This window comes from Strix uralensis, chromosome 8 (genome assembly GCF_047716275.1).
Source record: "Strix uralensis isolate ZFMK-TIS-50842 chromosome 8, bStrUra1, whole genome shotgun sequence".
Taxonomy (NCBI): Eukaryota; Metazoa; Chordata; class Aves; order Strigiformes; family Strigidae; genus Strix; species Strix uralensis.
This window is the reverse complement of record NC_133979.1, coordinates 31,912,378-31,932,640: the sequence shown is the minus strand read 5'-3', so window position 1 is coordinate 31,932,640 and position 20,263 is coordinate 31,912,378. Positions and strand designations below refer to the sequence as shown.

General features: G+C 43.4%; 1 protein-coding gene across 2 annotated transcripts in view; it reads right to left on the bottom strand.

The window, feature by feature from the left end:
• Positions 1–20,263, bottom strand: part of COP1 (COP1 E3 ubiquitin ligase) — a 129,698-nt gene that overhangs the window by 19,358 nt on the left and 90,077 nt on the right. For both annotated transcript variants that reach the window (XM_074877021.1, XM_074877023.1), the window contains exons 16-18: positions 18,564–18,681; positions 14,556–14,680; positions 13,272–13,432 (exon numbers count right to left, since the gene is read on the bottom strand). In XM_074877021.1, the coding sequence (XP_074733122.1) occupies positions 13,272–13,432; positions 14,556–14,680; positions 18,564–18,681 (404 nt within the window). The remainder of the gene's footprint in view (positions 1–13,271; positions 13,433–14,555; positions 14,681–18,563; positions 18,682–20,263) is intronic.

The following is a 20,263-nucleotide window of genomic DNA, read 5'->3' as shown; positions in this document are numbered from 1 at the left end:
ACAGCTTGCGAACGGTGTGCTGCCTGCCAGCGTCCCTACAGCAAGGCCATTAAACAGCAAGCTGCCCTTTTTTTTTTTTTTTTTTTAAATTGTGGATGTGGTACATGCATCTGAAATAAGTATTGCCAGCTCCCAAACATTACTGATCACAGCTCACTGTCAGGTAAGAGTCCTGAAATGAATTGAGGGGCTGTCAAGATCACACATCACAGCCTGGAAATCCTTGAATTAGATGCTTCCCCCCACACTTGGCCCTCTGAAAGGGCGAGAACCAGATGACATCCTTACTCTGTTCTAGGCTGTAAGCGGAGATTTAGGACAACCTGATGGCTCTACACACTTCCCGCTGGAAAACAGAAGATTAAAATATGACATGAATTCTAAAAAGCACGATTTTGTTGTTAGCATCACTGCTTCAGCAGTGAGCACTCGGGGCTGGCGGCAGCAAAGAGGAACGGTGGAACGTGCTGCAGCTCTGCCGATGCTGCCCAACAGGCTCATGAACTTGTCCTTCTCTGGGTTCCCAAACAGGAGACAAAGCTGCATTAAGGAACTTAATTTTCCATCCTGGCAACTCCACAAACCCAGCAGTGGCTCAGTTAATGGCAGACCTTTAAGTCATCAGAGGCTTTTGCAGGTGGAGTGAGCCCTTTTCCTTACTGCACGCCAAAATAACTTCTAGCTAACAAACTACACAGATTTAACCCATTCCATACCACACCTCCTAACAACTTTATTCCAAAAAACCAGAAAGCATTTTACTTTCTAATGAGCCAACAGACGAGGAAAAAGCATCCTCCTTCACATGATGTAGTCACAGCAGCTCTCTAATGCTTGCGATTTCTCAGAGCCTTTTTTGGTCTCACAGTGCTGAGTGAGACTGGGTAATGTTCTACATCACTGTTTAAGGACAATTCAATCATCTTTGTTCTGGATTAAGTCTTGCTTCCGATTAATCTTAACAGAGCAATGAATAGGAAATCCATGACTTGGGAAGTAGGCAGATTTTATCTTTAAACTCAATTCACAAGTAAAATCATCTCCCTTACAATGGATAATTCTGCCACTGTTCAAGTTATTTTCACACAGTGGGTACAAAAAAAATTATATCTCTCGATATCTCAAATTGAAATGACTGTTTTTAACGCTCCCTGTCATTTTGAATGCATGCAAAGACTAACAATACTGTATCAAAAAGAGAAGCTCAACAATCAAGAAATCCATTAAGCTACCAATGACACTAATAGCAAAAAAAGGAAGTTTAAAAAGACTCAAGTATATATAGAAAAAAAAATCATGTCATTTTCCTGTTGGGATTATAGGAGTGAACAACCCCTTGTGTTGTGACACAGTACCTCTGATTTTGTAATATCCTTCAGCTACATAAATATTAGAATACAAACCCAAGCTCTGCTGACAAAGGGTGAGGGAAAACAAACAAACACTTCTGGCATTTGATTTTTTCAGCTAATCTGTTTCATCCTCCCTTGATTTTAGATATGCTTTCTGAAGAGATGCTGCTATTGACTCACTCCTCAACAGACACCACAGAGCTGAAGCCAGGGCGTGCAGCATTTACCTGCTGCTTTTCCGTTGGCCTGACAATGTCTCAAATGTTTCAGAGTAGAGATGGTGAGAAATACAGGGCAAAATACAGTGGATATAAGAAAATAAAAATAACTGTCCTCTGGCAGGACTACACATGACTTATTTCTTGTCACAGCAAACTCATGTGTACTGTTACAATCATCAGCAGAAAAGCTCCGGTGAAGAGTTCATGATCATCTACTGCCCTAGCTATAGCTTCCAAGGAAGAAATAAATGACAGTATAAAGAAATGGCCTCTAAAAAAAGCCACACACACGCAGCACATACACAGTATGCGTTTGTCTGGATAAGGAGAGACAGCGATGATGAGGCTTGGCATGCATCACATTCATTACTTCATTAACTGTTTTGTAGTGAGCTGGGCCCAAATTCCACATTCATGTGTTATCCAAAAATAATACAGAATCCCCAGCCGAGAATACACTCATCTGCATCATAAACCCACCTCAAACCTGCTCACAAAGGAAAACAACAGCAACTTCAAAAATCTGTACAAAAATGAGTTTTCACAGCTTCTCTCCCCACACTCCAGAATGGGTAATTCCCAGGTTCACAACGAATAGCAAAAGCCAAAGACTTAGTGATTGTGGTGAGCTTACAAGAAGGAGACTGTCCTTGCCTCCACTTCCATGCGTAGACAGCTCTGCTCTCGGAGGAAAAACAAGGAACCTTACAAGGAAGAGTAAGGATGGCTGCAGAGGGTGGCCAAGAGATGTGGAGAGGGTCTGAGTTTGCATTCAAGGAAACACTGGAAAAGCAGGGGCCAAATTGCATCCTTTCATCCTGTAACGATACATCTAGCCAAACATTTATCCAAAAGAAATCTCTAAAGCAGCGTTTTTCTTATACAAACATCTGAGCATCAGCAGAGTGATTTTTCAGTGTGGATCTTTGCTTACTTTTGGCAAGGTAAATATATATATTCTTAAGTTCTGAAACAAAGAAAACTCCCAAGCTCCCAGTGCAGGCTGCTGCCTGCTATAACACTAGAAGAAAAGTTTCACAAGCTGCTAACTCCTGTTTTACTTCAGATTTTCATGCGTTTCCTAACTACTTAAATTTCTTTTTTTGCATTGTCAAGCCAAGCGTGAACCTAACAAAACCAGAAAGCCAACAGTGAGATTAATCCTTTTGTACTAAAAAAGGACATTTGTATTTCACTTCCAGCTCATTTTCTCTGCTTTATTTTTTTCCACTCCTGCTGGCCCAAATTTATCTTTTCAAATGCTGGAGCTAACGTGCAAGTTGTGAAGCAAGGCACACACAGAAGCACTATTAACCTCCTATTTTAATCAAGGGTATTTCATTCTAAACGAGTAGAGTCTTCCCCCAAGCACATACTCTCCAGACTAGACTGGCTTGCCATTATTTGGTGGTCAGAAGAAGCTTGGTGAGAGCAAGCTGCTTTGTGAAAGGTCTTTCTTAGAAGAAAAAGGCAATGAGGTCTCAACTGATCAACCTAGAAACTAGGAAGAAAAAAAAAATCACGTGTCTGATTTACACTGGGAGACTTGGCTAGTGATGCTGAGCCTCTGCCAGCACAGGTAGTGAGGAGGGATGCAGCTTCTCCTCCTCCTGCTGCAGTTAATTTATGTGCTATCTACAGATTACAGGTAAAAGGAACTTTTTTTTTATTTATTTAATGGATCTGAACCAATCTTTGTTTCCAGTATATGTAATATTGCTTATCTTCACTCCAGTATCTCTCATTATTATAAGTAAATGGGAAACAATGCACTGTCTCATCTGCCAGGTCCCCAGGCTGCCCCAGATATACCTCTCTGCTTAACTTAATATTCACTTCAGAGACACTAAAGTTAAACTAGAAAATCCAGTACTGCACCAAACAGCTCACTTCTCTCCAGCTTTAGCAACCAGATAAGTTTTGGAAGTGACTATGATGTGCAATAACATATAAGAGACGTAATTGTTGGAAGCAGCGCTTCCCTTGCAGAATTCAGAACACCTTGTGCAAGGGTGAATGCAACTCATTCAGCTGCACAACCCCAAATTTAACAGTATAATTGCCATCTAAAAGGTACTCATTAAATTACTAAACATAACTTTCCTGCCATACTGGCTTTCTCTTCCTTAGCAAGGACTGATTATTATAATTCTGTGTGTATCCTATATAAAATAATTACATATCCTAATTACATATCCAGGTAGTTTCAATTCAGACATGCGATTGCTTTCAAAGGAGCGACAGTTTTCACTCTGTGCACATACCTAGCTCATCTAGCATTAGCTAGAATTAGATCAGAACACCACCAAAAGGAAACTAAGTCTTATTTAAATAGGTTAAAAGGATACCAATCCGCGTTGCTGTTGGAAAACCAATATGAACAGTTGTTTTTAAAGGAAGTGTCATAAAAGCCTTAATTCTTGCTTTACTAACATGCAATGTAATTAGCATTAAGCTAGTTACAAGTTACTGGGTTTCAAAACGCTTTGGGGTTTTGTTACTGATAACAGAAGGGCAGAAAGCACAGGAAAATCTTCAGAACAGTTGCCCAGAGCCAAGCAGTAACTATATTAATGCACAGATCTACATGAAGTAAAGCTTTTGCAGAGAAAACCACCTGTGCATAAATGCTTCTACTTCCATTTCACCCAGAGGTTAAATTATCTGATCAAAATCTTGTGCTGGAAAGAAAAAAAATCAGTTCATATTTTTTCCACTTCATTTAGACTCTGTAAAACATTAGATCCTGCCATTAAAACTGCTTAATTAGGAGCGCTAGAGTGAAAGGTTGATGCAGCTCATGAGCTTTGACTACTGAATGGTGGTGGCCTGGCAAAACTTGCTATTGGTAGATGCACTGAAGAATGGGAAGGAAAAAAAAAAAAAAGACAATATTGTGAGGTTGCTTTGACTGTAATTGAAGCAGTGTCACTTGTTAGAGGGAATGAGGTTATAAACCCACCTTCAAACAGCAGCAACAGCAGACCACCAGCAGCGAGGGTTTCAAACGCCCTCGGTATGGGAATTCTGCTGCTGTATTGAAGCAGACTTCAAAGGCAGTGGTTAGCCCAGTGCCAATGGCTTTTCAAAACCTACTTCACTCTCTCTCACTTTGCTCTTGCTGGTCTGAAACCAGAGTCTTCCTTCAGCACTCACTAAGTATTGAGAAATGCAGCTTTACCCCTGCAGCTCCTATCTTAAATGACCCCCTTCATCTGCTTCACAGAACACTGAATACTGCCCGATTTACTGAGATTAGCTTCGAGCATTCAGACCTCATCTCATTGGCACTTGGTGCCAACCAGACTTCAGCAGATAGATGGCACTTCAAGGAAAAAAAAAAAAAAAAAAGCCAGCATGATCCTAGCCGTGAAAGAGATAGCAGAGGCTGCTCACGTAGGAGATGCTGTGACTCAGAGGAGACCAGCTTCAGTTGGAGCTTGAGATCAGGCAACAGATGTTGGCTCAGTACCTGTAAAACTTGCCAGATCCTACAATGACTTACTACTTTCAGGGGGCTCTGCTCCAGGACACTATACATAATATACATCATAACCCCCCCAGAAAATACTAGGGATGAGCCTTCCTGCCCAAAGGCTAAGAGCTGTGGAGGAGGAGAGAGAGCATGCCTGCCACAGCTGATCCCCTGGGCAATAGAGGGTGAAACGCCCACAAGACAAAAGCGTAACACTAGGAACAAGCATGGGAAGAGAGAAACTTACAACTCATGGTAAGTAGGTTTCCAGACATCATCTGAAAAAAAACCAAACCCCAAACCTTACAACAACCTAATCAATTATTTAATCAGCGTCTCTAGAACCCAGCAGTATATGCATCAGAATTCAGACCAAGGGGCCCAACAGCAGCACTGCAGAGGTTGGGTGGGAAGGGAAAACAGTTGTCCAGTTATTTAATTCTAAAAGCAAATGCTCTCTGAATACCAATCTGCTTTTTCTCTCTCTCCACCCCAATATATAATAAGGGTGACCCTGATTATCACCCTAATACAAGTAATTTTCTATTAAGTCGTACTGTTTGGGACATAGCTTATACTAAGGGCCACACAATTCATACTGCTGCACTTCAGCGTGTACCTTGTAACATTATGGTTCAGGAGGGAGTCGGGGATGGAGTCAGGAATGAAGTCAAGGTTCCAGGTGAATTCCTTGGGTTCATCTGTTATAAAATTCATACTTGAATAAAGAATTGATGGTTACTAAAGCAGCAGAGTCCCAACAGGAGAGAAACATCCACTTACAAGTTTAATGACAGCTGCAGAGAAACTTCTTTGCATCCCCAGTTCACAGTGTGTATCATAGCAATACAATTTGTGATTGCTTTGGGATGCCCTTAGTTTTTAAAGCCTAGGAAACAACAAGAGCCTGCTCGGACCTCTGCTCGCACTGGCAATGAACTGCAATCCATTATCTCTACAGCTGCACCATTGGGATCAGCTACTGGAACTGTAATGTCAACAGCACTCAGAGTTATGTCGACCACTATGTCATTCACTTGCTCTAGGAAAGAGATGACTCTAATAAGGAGGACTTCAGTTCTATCTACAGCACGCTGTCTACTTCTCTTGGCATTAGGAGAGATGCATTGGTAAGCAAATATCAGCTGTAAAAGTCTGAAAGAGTAAATGCTGCCTTCATTCAAGAAACATGGGCGACTTTGATCTGCCTTCACTTCAAAAAAAACATCAAACCCTTGGCAATTTTCTGCAATTAGGCAGGGGAAAAAAAAGTGCCTCACCTTGCAGAAGGAGAAAGAAATTGAGTTTGCAAATGTAAACGTAACACCAACAAAGAAGAAAAAACCCGAGCCACCTACATTTCTTGGAGAAGCTATTCTTAAAATAGAAGCTAGAATGATATCAGAGTGCTGCAGTACCACAGGGGAGCTGAACTTCCAGAGCCGAGCAAAAGCGACAGACTCATCCCCTCTGCTCGTAGCGGCGGCACGGCCAGCTGCTCTGTCTCTAGAAAAGGAAGAGTTAACATAGGCACTGATGTACCAGCTACCCGCCGGCATGCCACCTTGAGACCTGAAACTGCAAAATTAATGGTGCAATACACTTTTTTCCCCCCAAACACGCTAGACAGGAGGAGCACAGCAGACAGAGGTCAGGGTTATCAGGGAATCACCTGGCTCCCTTCACCCCTGCCCACGCTCGACTGCGGCAGCAGTGCGGTCCAGCAAGTGACCGCCCTCACCGGGAGGAAGCTCAGAGGGTGACCTGCAACCGGCGAGAAGGCAGTAAAGAAAGAACATTTACCAATATTTTCCTTCTTCTACAAAAGACTCAAAATTAAACACTTTCTCCTAAAGCCTGTCGTTTGCATAATCACATTATCAAGATGGTCTTTTACATGGACCGAAGTGTCAACACAATGAGATTTCGATATAAGGCATGAACTGGTAATAATAGAGTATGATTTTTTTTTTCCCCATAAAGTTCTCCGCAGTTGGATGCCAAGGGCTGTAATGGGTAGTAAAATATTGTTAGTCACCAGTACTTTTTAATTAATTCTCCTCAGCCACATTAAAAATAAAGACCAAAACAAGCATTTGAAGAGATATGGATATGAAAGTATATAAGCACGAAGGAGCATACATACTGAACTTGTGACATCTTTTATCAGCAAGGTAGAAATTATTCTGCATATGAAAATAGTTTTCAAGCAGTAAATAAAACAATATGTACAGAGTGTGCTGGTATACATAAGTAATATGCTAAAATTTTGGGGAAAAAAAAAAATCAAGCATGCATGATGTATCTTTTGATATTCTAGGTTCCACTTGTTTTTAACAAAGATTTGAGACTTTCAAATGAGTAAGGGAGCAATAGACATGAAAAAGGATGGAAGAGAAATAAAATCCATTTACTACCCAAGGAAACTGCGAAGCAGCAAAGTAAAAAAAGTCAAAGAAAACTTCTTGTTTAAAGCATTGCCAATGGCTAGAGAGCAGAGGGCATGTCAAGAGGAGTGGGAAGCCATCACACAGCCAGCTGCAAGCTTCACAGCACGCATGCTACAGGGCTTAGACAGCTTCCACAGGAGGGAGGAAAATCTTTGAAGAGTTTCAGGAGGGGGAGAAAAACCACTAGAATAAACCCGATCAAAGTCACATCTTGCTTTTTTAAAAGCTGATCATTCTCAGCCTTCCATAAACTGCTGTGCATTTCAATCACGAGAGAGAAGATGACGACCACCCTGTTTCCAGGATGAAGCAGTAGCATGGCACCGCATGGGAGAATAACCTGCAGGAATACCAGTTTGGGAGATGCTGCACAGGAATGCTATGGGCCAGCTCCGCTCTAGGAAAGAAAGGATAAGTCAGAAAACAGCAGGTGCCCTCCCTGAAAATACTGCTGTTGGAGATACTCACGCTGCTACCTGTGCCACAGCTGGTATCAGAGGCAGGCAAGGGGCAGCTTGGGTCTGATCACTCCAGGCAGGCATTTATCTTGTAAGCTTTAGATTACCACCTAGGTATATCTTAACTGACATCTGAACAACTAGTTTTATTTTTGCAGCAGGCTCAACAACACTGAGTTGAAGCTGGAAGTCAAAATTCTCAGCAATTTTGAGACTTTAAAATTTCAGCAGCAAAACAGAACAAAAAATACCAAGTCTTACACTTGTTTCCCCCCTGCCAGATCCCATTGGAATTTATATTTCAATTTACAAGAGATGGAGTTAGAGTTGACACAAGTTACTTAAGAATGACACTGAATAAGCATTTGGTTATTTGGGAATGACAAAGGAGATTTCATTTTTAATGTTCATAAGTCATCCAAATTAATTAGCGCTTTAAAATGGCAATGAATCACTTCCCAAAATAATTTGTATTGGCTAAATTAATTCCAGTGAAGGGAGCCAATTTGCTGACTGTAAATTATCAGAGTCCCTGACTAGCTCCTGTGTACACTGTGTACCATTTATTAGGCTACTGGGAAACAAAGGATGGCTACTTTTCATCAGTGAACAAGATTACAGCCCTATTAAGTGACCAGCTTATTGTGATACAATTATAGTTTCTATTTAAAGAATTCAAACCAGACATCATTAAGAAACAAAACTGAATGTTCAGAGGAAAGGAAAAATAAACAGAAGAAAAGCTCGCTTTCTGAAGAGATGCACCAAAAACCTATTTGAAGGGAATATTTCCATCCTCTTAGATTAACAAAGAGAAGTTCAGAGATGCAAGACTAATTATGAAGATACTTCCATCATCTGACAGTGCCTAGAGGCAACCTGAGCCTGGAGTCCCAGAGCCTGCTTCTCTCATTTGTGGCTAGATGATTGTTTTGAGACTCCCCTAAATTAAAATGAGTTTTGAAGAGCGATGAGGGGAGAAACATACATGGGTTTCTGCTCTCCCCATCAGGCAGAGGGGATGCTTTCACAGCGCCGCCGCTCCGAGAGCCTTCCTCCTGAGCACCAGGAGACCTCTGCATCCAGCCGGCACGTACCACCACCCACCCCCTCACTGCAGCAAGATGAGTTGGTTAAAGCCTGCAGTGCTGCTCTCACTGGGTTTCCCTTCCTTACCACTCTAAAAGGAAAAAACAAATAAAGTTTTACCTAAGCTAATTTGCATGGCATTCTCCTGCTCTTATCTGTATCTCCTTACCGGTATCAAAGCCCTGACATTTCTGCTTGAGAAATCTTTCCCCAGCTAACCTGCTTATCGGCAGTAATGAATACTCATGCAAACAGGTACAAAATTAAATGGCTTCTTTACAGTGATTATGATAGATTGAGCCATGCTTAATCTACATAATCAAATTGCTTCTGTGTTCAGCAGTAATACCTTTTTGCTGTCCTGGGAGCAGGTTCAGCCTTGGTTTCTCTTTTGACAGCTTCTTTCTGAGAAACACTAACCATGACTGGGAAAGTGGCTACTTGAGATGCAATTACTTAACACAGCTGTATGAGGCACATCTCAAAATCTGCAATATGGCAAAGCACATCCAAACAAAAGGTGTCCCCTTTAGGGATGGGGAAAACGTCATGTAGGACACATAAGGATGTACAAACCAATCCCCAGCTACTATCCACATACCTAGACATAACTGGAGTGACCCACCCAAAACTGCTCTACCCACCTAGCTGCAGTGAGCTACTACCACTACTATAATTTCCTTTCCCCATGCAAAAACATCCCTATGTGCAAGAGCATCGCCTGCTTACACGCTAATGAAATAGAAGAATGTATTTTCCGATCTCAAGACCAGATTCACATTTCAAATCAAGCTGGTTAGATCTTGCCAAGGTGCCAGAAACAAAGGATGGTACAGGTATATTATAAAATCTTTGACTTGGGAAATACAAGGATTCTGTTCAGGGAAGGTTCTGAAAAGCACCTCTGTGTCTGACTCATGTTTATCAGGTCATTTAGGCTGACAGTGTCCTGAAGCTTTCTCTACATTTAAATATTGATCAATTTTTAGATTAAAATGAGAAGCGAGAAACAGTTTTCCCCACAAACTACAAGGGCTATTTAAAAAATATTAAACAGCCTATTTATCTTTGTCCAAAACACAGCACTGAAAGAAGCAGAGCAAAGGTTTGTTTCCTGATGTACCTGCTGAGAGGTTTTTTGTTTGCCTGTTTTTCTTTTTTTTTTTCCCAAAGAGTCTAACACAACTATTAGCCTACAAACTAGTGCTTATTTCTAAACATTACTTAAGAGTTGAAAAGTGAGTAAGCCTGCTGCAAAATGCTAATAAGCACTTATGGAGAACAATTTCTCTCCCTTGTTATGGCTTTGACACAGGTGGAAGGCAGGCGCTGGCTGGACTCTGCAGTTGGAAAGGTGACAGCTCTAGCAAAAAGGTCCCTGCATCTTCGTGGGCGAAGGAAAACCAATGCAGAGGGAAAAAAAAAAAAAGATAGGTTCTGGCAAGGGCTGCTGGCACAGCTTGACTTTGGCTCAGGAGGAAGTAAAATCTTGAATTACATAAAAATAGATTTAAGAAAGAATCAACGACATTTCATCTGAAAGTTTTAGTTAAGTTTTAATTAGGATCTGAGATTTTGCACTTAAGTGCATGAAGTGAAGGAGTACATGTACTCATGCTTCCCAAGATAACTGACAGATCTGAAACTTACTCATCTCAAAAGGTTAATTAAAGAACAATCCTTGAGAGCAACACCATAGGGAAACAGAGGGATTCTGCTCCACTGAGGAGCCCTGGGGAAAGGCTGGCACACAGTGCCTACATCTCCCCCCACAGAAACACTCCAGGTAGCAAACTGAAGCTACTGCCCCGTGACCATGGCATGGAGATAAGCGAGACGGCTTTGAACCAGCCCAGCAAGGCACGGGGAACAGCACACCCACAGCAGCACAAAGCTTACTCACCGTGCTCCCTGCAGCTCTGGGGCAGGTTTCCCAGCCTGTGCTGGGCTCTGCGCGGCTGCTAGGCTGGAGCTGCTTCGATGCACAGACCCTTCAGCAGAGCAGGTATGATCACCGCCAGTGGTGAAAGGTAGGTAAGTAACTCTTATAATTAGGAAACTAAGGCAGAGTGACTCATCCAGGATCAAAGTCTGCAATTAAGCCAGAAATAGGCTGTGGGTTCCCCGACTCCCTCAGCACTGTGAGGCAAAGGCCTTCTCTAGCTCATCTGAGCATCATTAAAACACACGCCAGCTTTTAGAGAAGCCTGTATATATGAACCTCCTTTGAAAAAAATCTTATGCCAAATTTAAGAAACATTATCAAAATGGAGAATAGAAGAGTTTCATCGTTTGAGCAAGACTTTGTGGATATAAGTGACCTTTGGCTGTGCAGTAATTTAATTTCCTAAGAACATGAGCAAAGTTTCAATTAGGTTGGAGAGGACCGCTGCGCTGGTACAAGAGGGAAGAGAAATGTGCGGCTGCACTGGTGAAGAGTACTTCTTGTCTCAGGGGGACTGGAGATGTGGTGCAAGGAAGCATTAAGGCCTCTTGGCAAAAGCGAGCGAGGCTGCTTGCTCAGTATGTAAAGCAGGATGGCATGCACCACAGGCAGAGCTAAAACACAGAAGCAAAATAGTCAGTGGCTCTCAGATCACTGGCAGTTTTTTGCTGCTTTCTTTACAAACAAGAGCCAGGTACTGTGGCTGCCATAGAAGAAACAGGCTAATTTAGAAGAAGCCCAGGGAAAAGCAGAGGAATAATGGAAAAAAAAAAAAAGATCAGAATAGTGACGGATTCTGAGTGCTGCTTAATGGAGTGATGCCTGAATGTTATTTGGTGCAATCTTGATGGGCCTGATTTAACTACTACATTTTCGTACAATATTTTTCATACCGGTTACAAAGAAGTGCTTGACAGCCCTTGGTGACTGCTCAAAAGTTTCTCAGTCACTTAAGCAGAAGGTCTATCAGAGCAAAGCACATTAATCAGAAAATAGACTGATAAGGAGCGGACGGCAACAGAAATAACACCGGGGTGAGACGCCACTGTTAGTCTGTTGCCTGTAGAAAAGCCGCGCGGGAGGTCAGTGGGTAGGACATCCCAACACCAGAAACATTGCAGTGAAGACAGTTCAGGGAAAGGCATTTCTGGACACACAGGTTCCCACAGCACTTTTTTATCCAGCAGAAAGACGAATTACACAACTTCCAACTCTTCATCTGGGACGTGACACCTGGTATACCAAACCCTCCTAAATCTCCAGCCAGAAAGAAGTTGGGCACCCTACATCACCGAGTCTCATGCTCACCAGTCAAATCCACAACAGCCCACTTTTTACTTTTAAATCCAAAGTGCAGTTTCAGACACTTGGGTTTATTTTTGTTTTGATTCAGAAGCGTCTATCTGAAGTGAGTTTATGCCAGTGACAACTGAATCACAGTTGTGGGGGCAGTTTCTTCATACTGAAACAGATTGGTAGACATTACCCTTCCAAAACGCTATCTTTGTGAATGCAACGTCTCAGGACATCAATTAGGCAGTGTTCCACTTTAGCTACTTGGAAGACTGTATTTAGGATGAGCTCCTTTCCTCCCCCTCCCAACAAGCCCATTAAGTATCTGATCTGCAAACCCTTGTACATACAAGAGAGTTACTTGCTCGAGTTTTTTTTATGCAAGGTTTTCAAGAGCACTCTGAATTTAAAAGCAGCATTTTGTTCTCCAGAGCAGCTCCATGCCGAAAGGCCACTCTCACAAAAGCTGCAGTCAGGTCTGCCTGCAGCATTAGTACACACGCTATGTATATGAATTAAGTGTCACTGGAACAGTCATTGAGGTGACTGCAGCCTGGGCTCGCCTCCTTTACATATCTACTCATCTAAACAGGGGGGCTGTATTTCAATGAGCAAGCCCATATAGACACAGTAACATTGCGATAAGACTCCACAGAGAGTATCTGCAGGTGGCTTCATTAAAGCAACAAAAAACCCGCTAATGCATCCACAAAAAAAAACATTAAGTGCCAGAAATACAATGCTGCTTTTGGGATTTCAGATGCCAAGTAGAGAAATTCAAACACCCAAGTGGAAGAGTTAAGAGCACAGCAGTCCCTTCTCCCCCAGCATTTCAGTTACCCTGCAGATCTTCACGTTCTCACGCCGATCTGCAATACCCATAAACGGGAAAATACCAAGTGCAGTCAAACCCTCAGCAATGCTATTTCGTGAGAAAGCAGGAGGCATTCCTTTCACACCCGGCTGGGTGCCTCAGCAGAAAGCTTACCCCATCTGGTAGTGCCCTCCAGCATACAGCACTCACAAACTCGTTTGTGTCATCTTCTTTCCGGTCCTTGTCCAGGACACTTTTGACTGTATCAAACTTGAATGTCAGCAGTGTCTTTGAGAGGCCCTTATAGTATAGGTAAAGGGAATTATTTTCACTTCCTAGAAATAAAAAAATAAATATACAAGATTAGGTTCTGGTAGCAGGAATAGAAAAAAGGCTTCTTAGCTCTTTCATTGTTTAAGACAAGACCAGACATTTCCTCCTTGTAGTTATCATCACGCTCATGGTGCCCTGGCAACTGGGAGTACTCCACAGCAAACTTTCACGGTGCTTAATAACAGGACCAGGTTTTATTACAAGACAACTGCAGCATGCAGCGCACTCGCAAAACATACAGGATCCCAGCCATCCCCCATAACTTCCTTAGGGCAGAGCATTTTGAGCAGAGCAGAGCATCTATGCTACCACATGAAACACTGCTAGACCCAGCCTGCTCGGCGTTACAGCTCTAAGGCAGGTAGCACTGTCACAGTTTTGCTTGCCGTAATCAGGGATGACAGTTTGGTCTGTGGAGGTTTAAGTAAGAGAGACTAGACAGTGTGCAGGCTTTATTTAGAAATCCATCCCGATTTCTGCCTTGCAAGCTGTACAGAGATCAGAGAATACACAAGCTAAGGTCCTCCCTTCAGTGCTGGCACAGCTGCGCTGCTCATCCCACAGCTATCAGCCTGTCACTGCTTTCCCACCAAGACCTGTAGATTTACAGAGGTTCAACAGTCCAACTTAAGCGGTGAAAGGACAAAAAAAGCTAAAGGGGTAACTGCTTCCAGATGACTCAGTCTTCTAGGGAGCTGTTCACAATGAGGACGTTATTGCTTCGCCATGCAGAATGCTGTTCTAAGTGTCCAGTACAGGACCCTCACGTGGTTCAGGCTTCTGCCCGCCCTTAGAAAGATGCGTGAGGATGTGTCTGTTGATAAACTTGAAAGACATAAGTCATACCAACAGCAACTACATTATTAGCTGATTTTTGGTGACAGCAAGTCTGAATCATCATATACAAAGAATGTACGTGAAACGGGAGGAAATCAGCTACAAACCCCCTTAGGTCAGGGCTCCTTATGCCATTCCCTGGGAAGGGAAAGACGGTGGAAGCTCAGAATAATCCTCTATTAAAAACCCACGCAGCTACGCAGCACAACTGCCGGTTGCTTTGCAACTGGAGAGGCATCAGCTCCGAGGAGTCCCATTAGCATTTGTCAGGATGGCTGCTCTACTCACCGCAGGCGATGTAGTCTCCGTTGGACGCAAGCCCGACAAAATTCTTCTCGTTGATGTGACCCTTGAAGGAGCGTAAGCAGTGAGGCTTCCCTACGTTCCACAGCTTCAGCTGACTGTCTGTTGACCTGAGAACGATACCTAAAGTTACCCTGCTGCCATACGGCAGGAGTTCCTCACTTTCAACCCTGCTCCTTAACACCCTACTTGCAATGTAAACATAGGAGGTCTTAGTGCACTCCAGGAGATTTATCCCACTTTCAATTGTATGCAACTCAGCTTGAGCCTGGAAAGGTAGCATGTTATTTTAGAAGCCTGTAAAAACACATTACATGTTTGAATAAAAAGCTTCCCTGAAGTATTACTCTTCCTTTCTCCTACCAATTGCAGAGTCCTCCACTGAACTGTACAACCTTTGGGCCATCACTGCCTCTTCCAGATTCTCACACCTCCAGGACACACTGAATTGTTTAATTTTTTTTTATTTTTTTTTAAACCTCTACAGCATGGACAAAATCTGTTCTCTTCTCCATGCCAGCTGCAACTCTCATTCATGCTTTTACAGGGCTCAGGTAGGAACCAATCTCCTCCCTCTGCAGTTGCCCAGAGGCATATTCTCCTCCTCCTGCCCAATACCAAGCCCCCTATGGGGGCTGAGAGTTGCTATTAGCATTAAATTGATGTGTTTTTCTCACGTGTAATTGAGACTGTATTGATACAGATCTCAAACTTCTCCTTTTTTCACCTTGGCAGCGAAGCTGAATATTACTATTAAAAATATACAAACTCTGTTGGGATTAAACCTGACGTTTTCCATTGTTCCCCCACATGCAAACATACCTGCCTTCACAATGTTTTTCTATTTACTGTATGCAAACATTTTCCCTTCGGCAAAAGAAAGGAGGTAGAGGTAGTCTCCTCTGCCTGACAGAGCTCAACAGAAATAGGAAGATCCCACATTTCCAGGAGATATAGGATTAATTTCTTCCCCCAAACCTGGGGGGAGATGAGCCTCTCTTACTTCACAGGTGTTACTCTCTAGCAATCACCAGGCTCTGATATTCCTCTGATATTCCTCCACCTTATGGAGGTATGCTCCACAGCAGGGGAACAAATGGTGATGTGGTGGGACTGGAGTCCTGTGAAGCCACAAGGAAAGGCATAGTGCTGTTCCCATCTTCAATTTGAAAGAGTTTGGGAGCAGGACCTGCCAGCCTCCTGGGTGGGAGGAAGGGGAGGCCGGCAACGTTCCCCTCATGCAGGTTGTGTCACCCAACCTTGGTGCTTTCTGAATATTTACAGTTGAAAGGAAAAAAAAACCCACCCAATATCCATCAAATATTACCTATGACATAAGACATCAGTCCCGCACCAATGTCACATTTACCTAAAAATATAGCACAAGAGAGGAGAGATGCACCTCATGCTATACTGTAAAAACCTTATCTCAGTCCTCAATGACAGCTGGAATGACAAAGGAGTGATAAGGGAGCTACAGCAAGATTTGTTAGTCATTTGTAATAATAGTATGAGGTCAGATCAGAACGAAGTTATGAACTTTATCTGTAATAGTGTGACTTAAGCAGGAGTGCATTCCTCATCCCACGTCTTGACCGGGGGGCCCTAAAACAGAGTATTCAGCTTCTCTGCCTGATACTTGTTCCACGTCCATCCCTGCCCTACACTGCTGCTCACTCTCCCTTCCCTTTTCCTGTCTTTACCATCGTAGTAGCAGCATAGCTCATAGAAAGGGCAAAAATTTATACACCACTGCTTTTTTGGCCCACAAATACAGGGAAGTGCCTTCTGTGCTACTAGGGCAGCTGTATTTTTAAAATGCTGCTTTTAAAAGCTTCAGAAAACAAAACTTTTCTGAAGGCAGGTTAAAACAGCAAAAGACTAATTCCTGGTCTGCAAACTGCCAGATTCCTGTAACAGCTTCTGCTATTAGCTAACCCATCAAGAAGACCTCATATATATACACGCAGTTAACCTCTATATTTTAGTAGCATACAGTCTAGATCTCTTCATTAAAATAAAACCACTTAAAGTCTATTACTAATGGAATGCTTTTACTGTTAATAAGTTCCCATCAAGCTCTAGCCACGTTCGCATTGCTTAGGATAAGCATGCCATAAAGAAGTTATCCACCACTGGACCAGAAGGAAAGGAAAAGGCCATTGATACTGCTGGTGTTACACTGCTCTTCTGGTTTCATTCCCTCTCCAAAAAAATATCATGGATGCACTGCTTTTAAATCTGTCTCCCTGTAAATCAGCACTGCAATCAATGTGTTGTGCTAAATACCAGGCAGTTCTGAACACCCTTGAGGTCAAAACCTAACTCTACAAGGCAAAGTAAATCAATGCAATCTATAAAACAGCTTTAGCTAGAAATCTAGAGAATCTGAATACACATATAATTTTTTCTTAAAAGAAATCAGCGCTTGATTTTTAGGAATCACTACTGCTGTCTCCTCTCCCCAATTTACAAAAGACAGACGTGAAAAATAATCATCTCTCTGACATTTCTTTCTGTTCACACAGAAAAAGATAGGTGAGCCCTCCAGTTAGTCCCCTCACCCTGTTGTTGCCTGTCCGACAGCTCTATCAATATTCCTCCCAGGACTGTGGGATAAGCTTTCCCAGATGGTTGGCTCAAGCAGGACAGAGCCATTCTGTCCTGAAATATCCCATAGATGAGACTCCACTTGAGCATGGCTGTAAAACATTCCCAGCCTCCTCCTGCTTCTGTTAAACACTTTCTTCTTATCCAGATTTGGTTCAAACCATTAAATTTAATTTTCTCTGTGTTCTAGGTATGAATTTGCACCCTTATAGAGTTATAATGTTAATGGAAATAAGAAGAGAGGAGCTGATTAAACATAAGCAGTACCAGAAGCCACCAGGGAATCCTCCATCACACAGCTCAGCTCAGAGAAACTCACTAGCAGCCTGAATCCACCTTAAAATGCTCTGCTTTGGCTCCAGACTTCTAGAGCAAACTGTGTGAAAACACAGGATAGAGCCAAACTGGATAATCATCAGCTCGGTGCAAGGCAGCAGGCATACTTCCTGGGACTAGATCTACCCCTGTGATCCATCCCTGCCGCCCTCAGGTGTTATACCTGAGCATGTTGAGATCAAAGATCCCCCTGTAGCCCCCCGCAAGGCTGCTTGCATTTTCTTGCTTGCAAGAGGGGCTCACCTCTCGTTTACTGAGGCTTGTAGCCCAGTCATTCAAAGCTTTCACTGTGTGATCTGATAGACACACTCATTCCCACACGATTGAAAAACTATCTAGAACAGAGGCAGCCACATCCAGCTTTAGGACAGATATATCTGGCCACATGACAACACAAGCAGTAGAATATTATTCCTCAGGGTCTCCATAGCAGGCCTTATGGCCTACCCTGGCTTCTGCACACCATTAGGACCACAAAACACAACTATGCTGTGTCTACTTTCTAACCCAAGCATAATGCTAAAAAGGGCCTTCACAGAGCAGATTAATAAATTACCAGAGAACAGATCAGTCAGTCCTACTCAAGTTGCTTTCAGGCTGTGGCTAAACCTCCTCTTCAGACTTAGCAGCAGCATTTGATCACTTCTGTCACTCATCAGCTGTATTTTACTGCAGATTACTATCCTCGGGGCTATACCAGCAGCCTTCTCTACAGCAGAGCTCTGGTCAAGACCATCCTCAGCACACACAGCACTTTGTAAAATGAGAGTCTACCTGCAGCTTCCCAGAGTTGGGGCTTGTGGTCAGGAGCTGCATCTAGTTGTCTTCATATTCCTCTTAAGCATTTTAGCTCCACAAGATAGAGCAGACCCAATGGGTGGAATGAATTTCTATTTTTGTCTCAGAAAAAAGCAACAATCTGCTTCCCAAAAGCACAGCAGCTAGCAAGCGCACCCACCCACGTAGGTGAACTTGCACGACGGCCCTGAAGAGTGCCGGAAAGCAAGGGCTACAAAGTTTTTAGCCTACGTAAAAGGCGATACTTACGCAGAGACGATTTCTTCCCCGCTCACAAATTTTGCGTAGGAGACTGCCTTGCGATGCCCTTTGAACACCATGATTGGCTGCTTAGTGTTGCGAAGATCGTAGTAGTGAACACAGTGATCTGGAGAGAAGAAAGGGGCAGAATTTAATCAATTGGGAAGGGTGAATGGGACCTCTAATAGTCAGCTCACAATAGAAATCCTGCCTGCAGCTTTCACATCTCACTTAAAGCCTCATTTAGGATAAACAGTTTGCGCTATACCAAAGGAGTGTTTAAGCAGGCTTCTTAAAATGGCCCCCAAATTCAGTCCAGAAGAGTCCAAGCAGCCTTTCACAGAATCACAGAATCATCTAGGTTGGAAAAGACCTTGAAGATCATCCAGTCCAACCATGAACCTCACACTGACCGTTCCCAACTCCACCAGATCCCTCAGCTCTGGGTCAACCCGACTCTTCAACCCCTCCAGGGATGGGGACTCCCCCCCTGCCCTGGGCAGCCCATTCCAACGCCCAACAACCCCTTCTGCAAAGAAATACTTCCTAAGAGCCAGTCTGACCCTGCCCTGGCACAGCTTGAGGCCATTCCCTCTTGTCCTGGCGCTTGTTCCTTGGGTCAAGAGACTCATCCCCACCTCTCTGCACCCTCCTGTCAGGTAGCTGTAGAGGGCAATGAGGTCTCCCCTCAGCCTCCTCTTCTCCAGACTAAACCCCGCCAGTTCCCTCAGCCGCTCCCCATCAGACCTGTGCTCCAGACCCTTCACCAGCTCCGTTGCCCTTCTCTGGACACGCTCGAGTCATTCAATGTCCTTTTTGGAGTGAGGGGCCCAAAACTGAACACAGTAATCGAGGTGCGGCCTCACCAATGCCGAATACAGGGGTAAGATCCCTTCCCTGTCCCTGCTGGCCACGCTATTGCTGACACAAGCCAGGATGCCATTGGCCTTCTTGGCCACCTGGGCACACTGCTGGCTCCTGTTCAGCCAGCTGTCAATCAACACCCCCAGGTCCCTCTCTGACTGGCAACTCTCCAGCCACTCCTCCCCAAGCCTGTAGCCCTGCTGGGGGTTGTTGTGGCTGAAGTGCAGAAAAAGAGCCAGCGAGGGAAAAAGGTGCACCCATGCTTGTGTGCACATACACGTGTCCTCCTGCAAATCCCATTTGGCCCATGTGCAAGCCAGCAGCTAAAAGGACTCTGCCTCTCCTGCCTGCCTTCTTGGCTCCCTGCCCAGCCACTCCAATTGCCATTTCTAATCCCCTGCATCCCCTTCTCCTTCCTCAAGTTGTCCCTTCTTGGAAAACTGTTCAAGAACTCAAGGCTAAACACTCAGTCTGCTACTTAAATTGGATCATGGAAAACAGGGATTAAATTTCTCATGCTTACTCTAAATGGGTAACCCCCATACTTTTGTTTTTTGCTTCTCTCTTTTGAATTTGTTACCAATCGAGACAGAATTAGCATTTCTGCTAATGAGAGAACAGAATAAATTCCAGTTCTTCTTAAGATTTAATTCACAGATGTGCCACAACCACATAAAAGAGATCACAACAGAATCAGCGAAACATTTTATTTTCTGCACAACTAAATGTCAATTCCCAAAAAAACAGAAAAATAAGAATAGAAAACCTCACGAGACCCAAGCCCCAAACACCCCCAGTGCTCTTTCCAGCTCAAGAAGGTTAATAAGTTTCTCCCTTCCTGACTT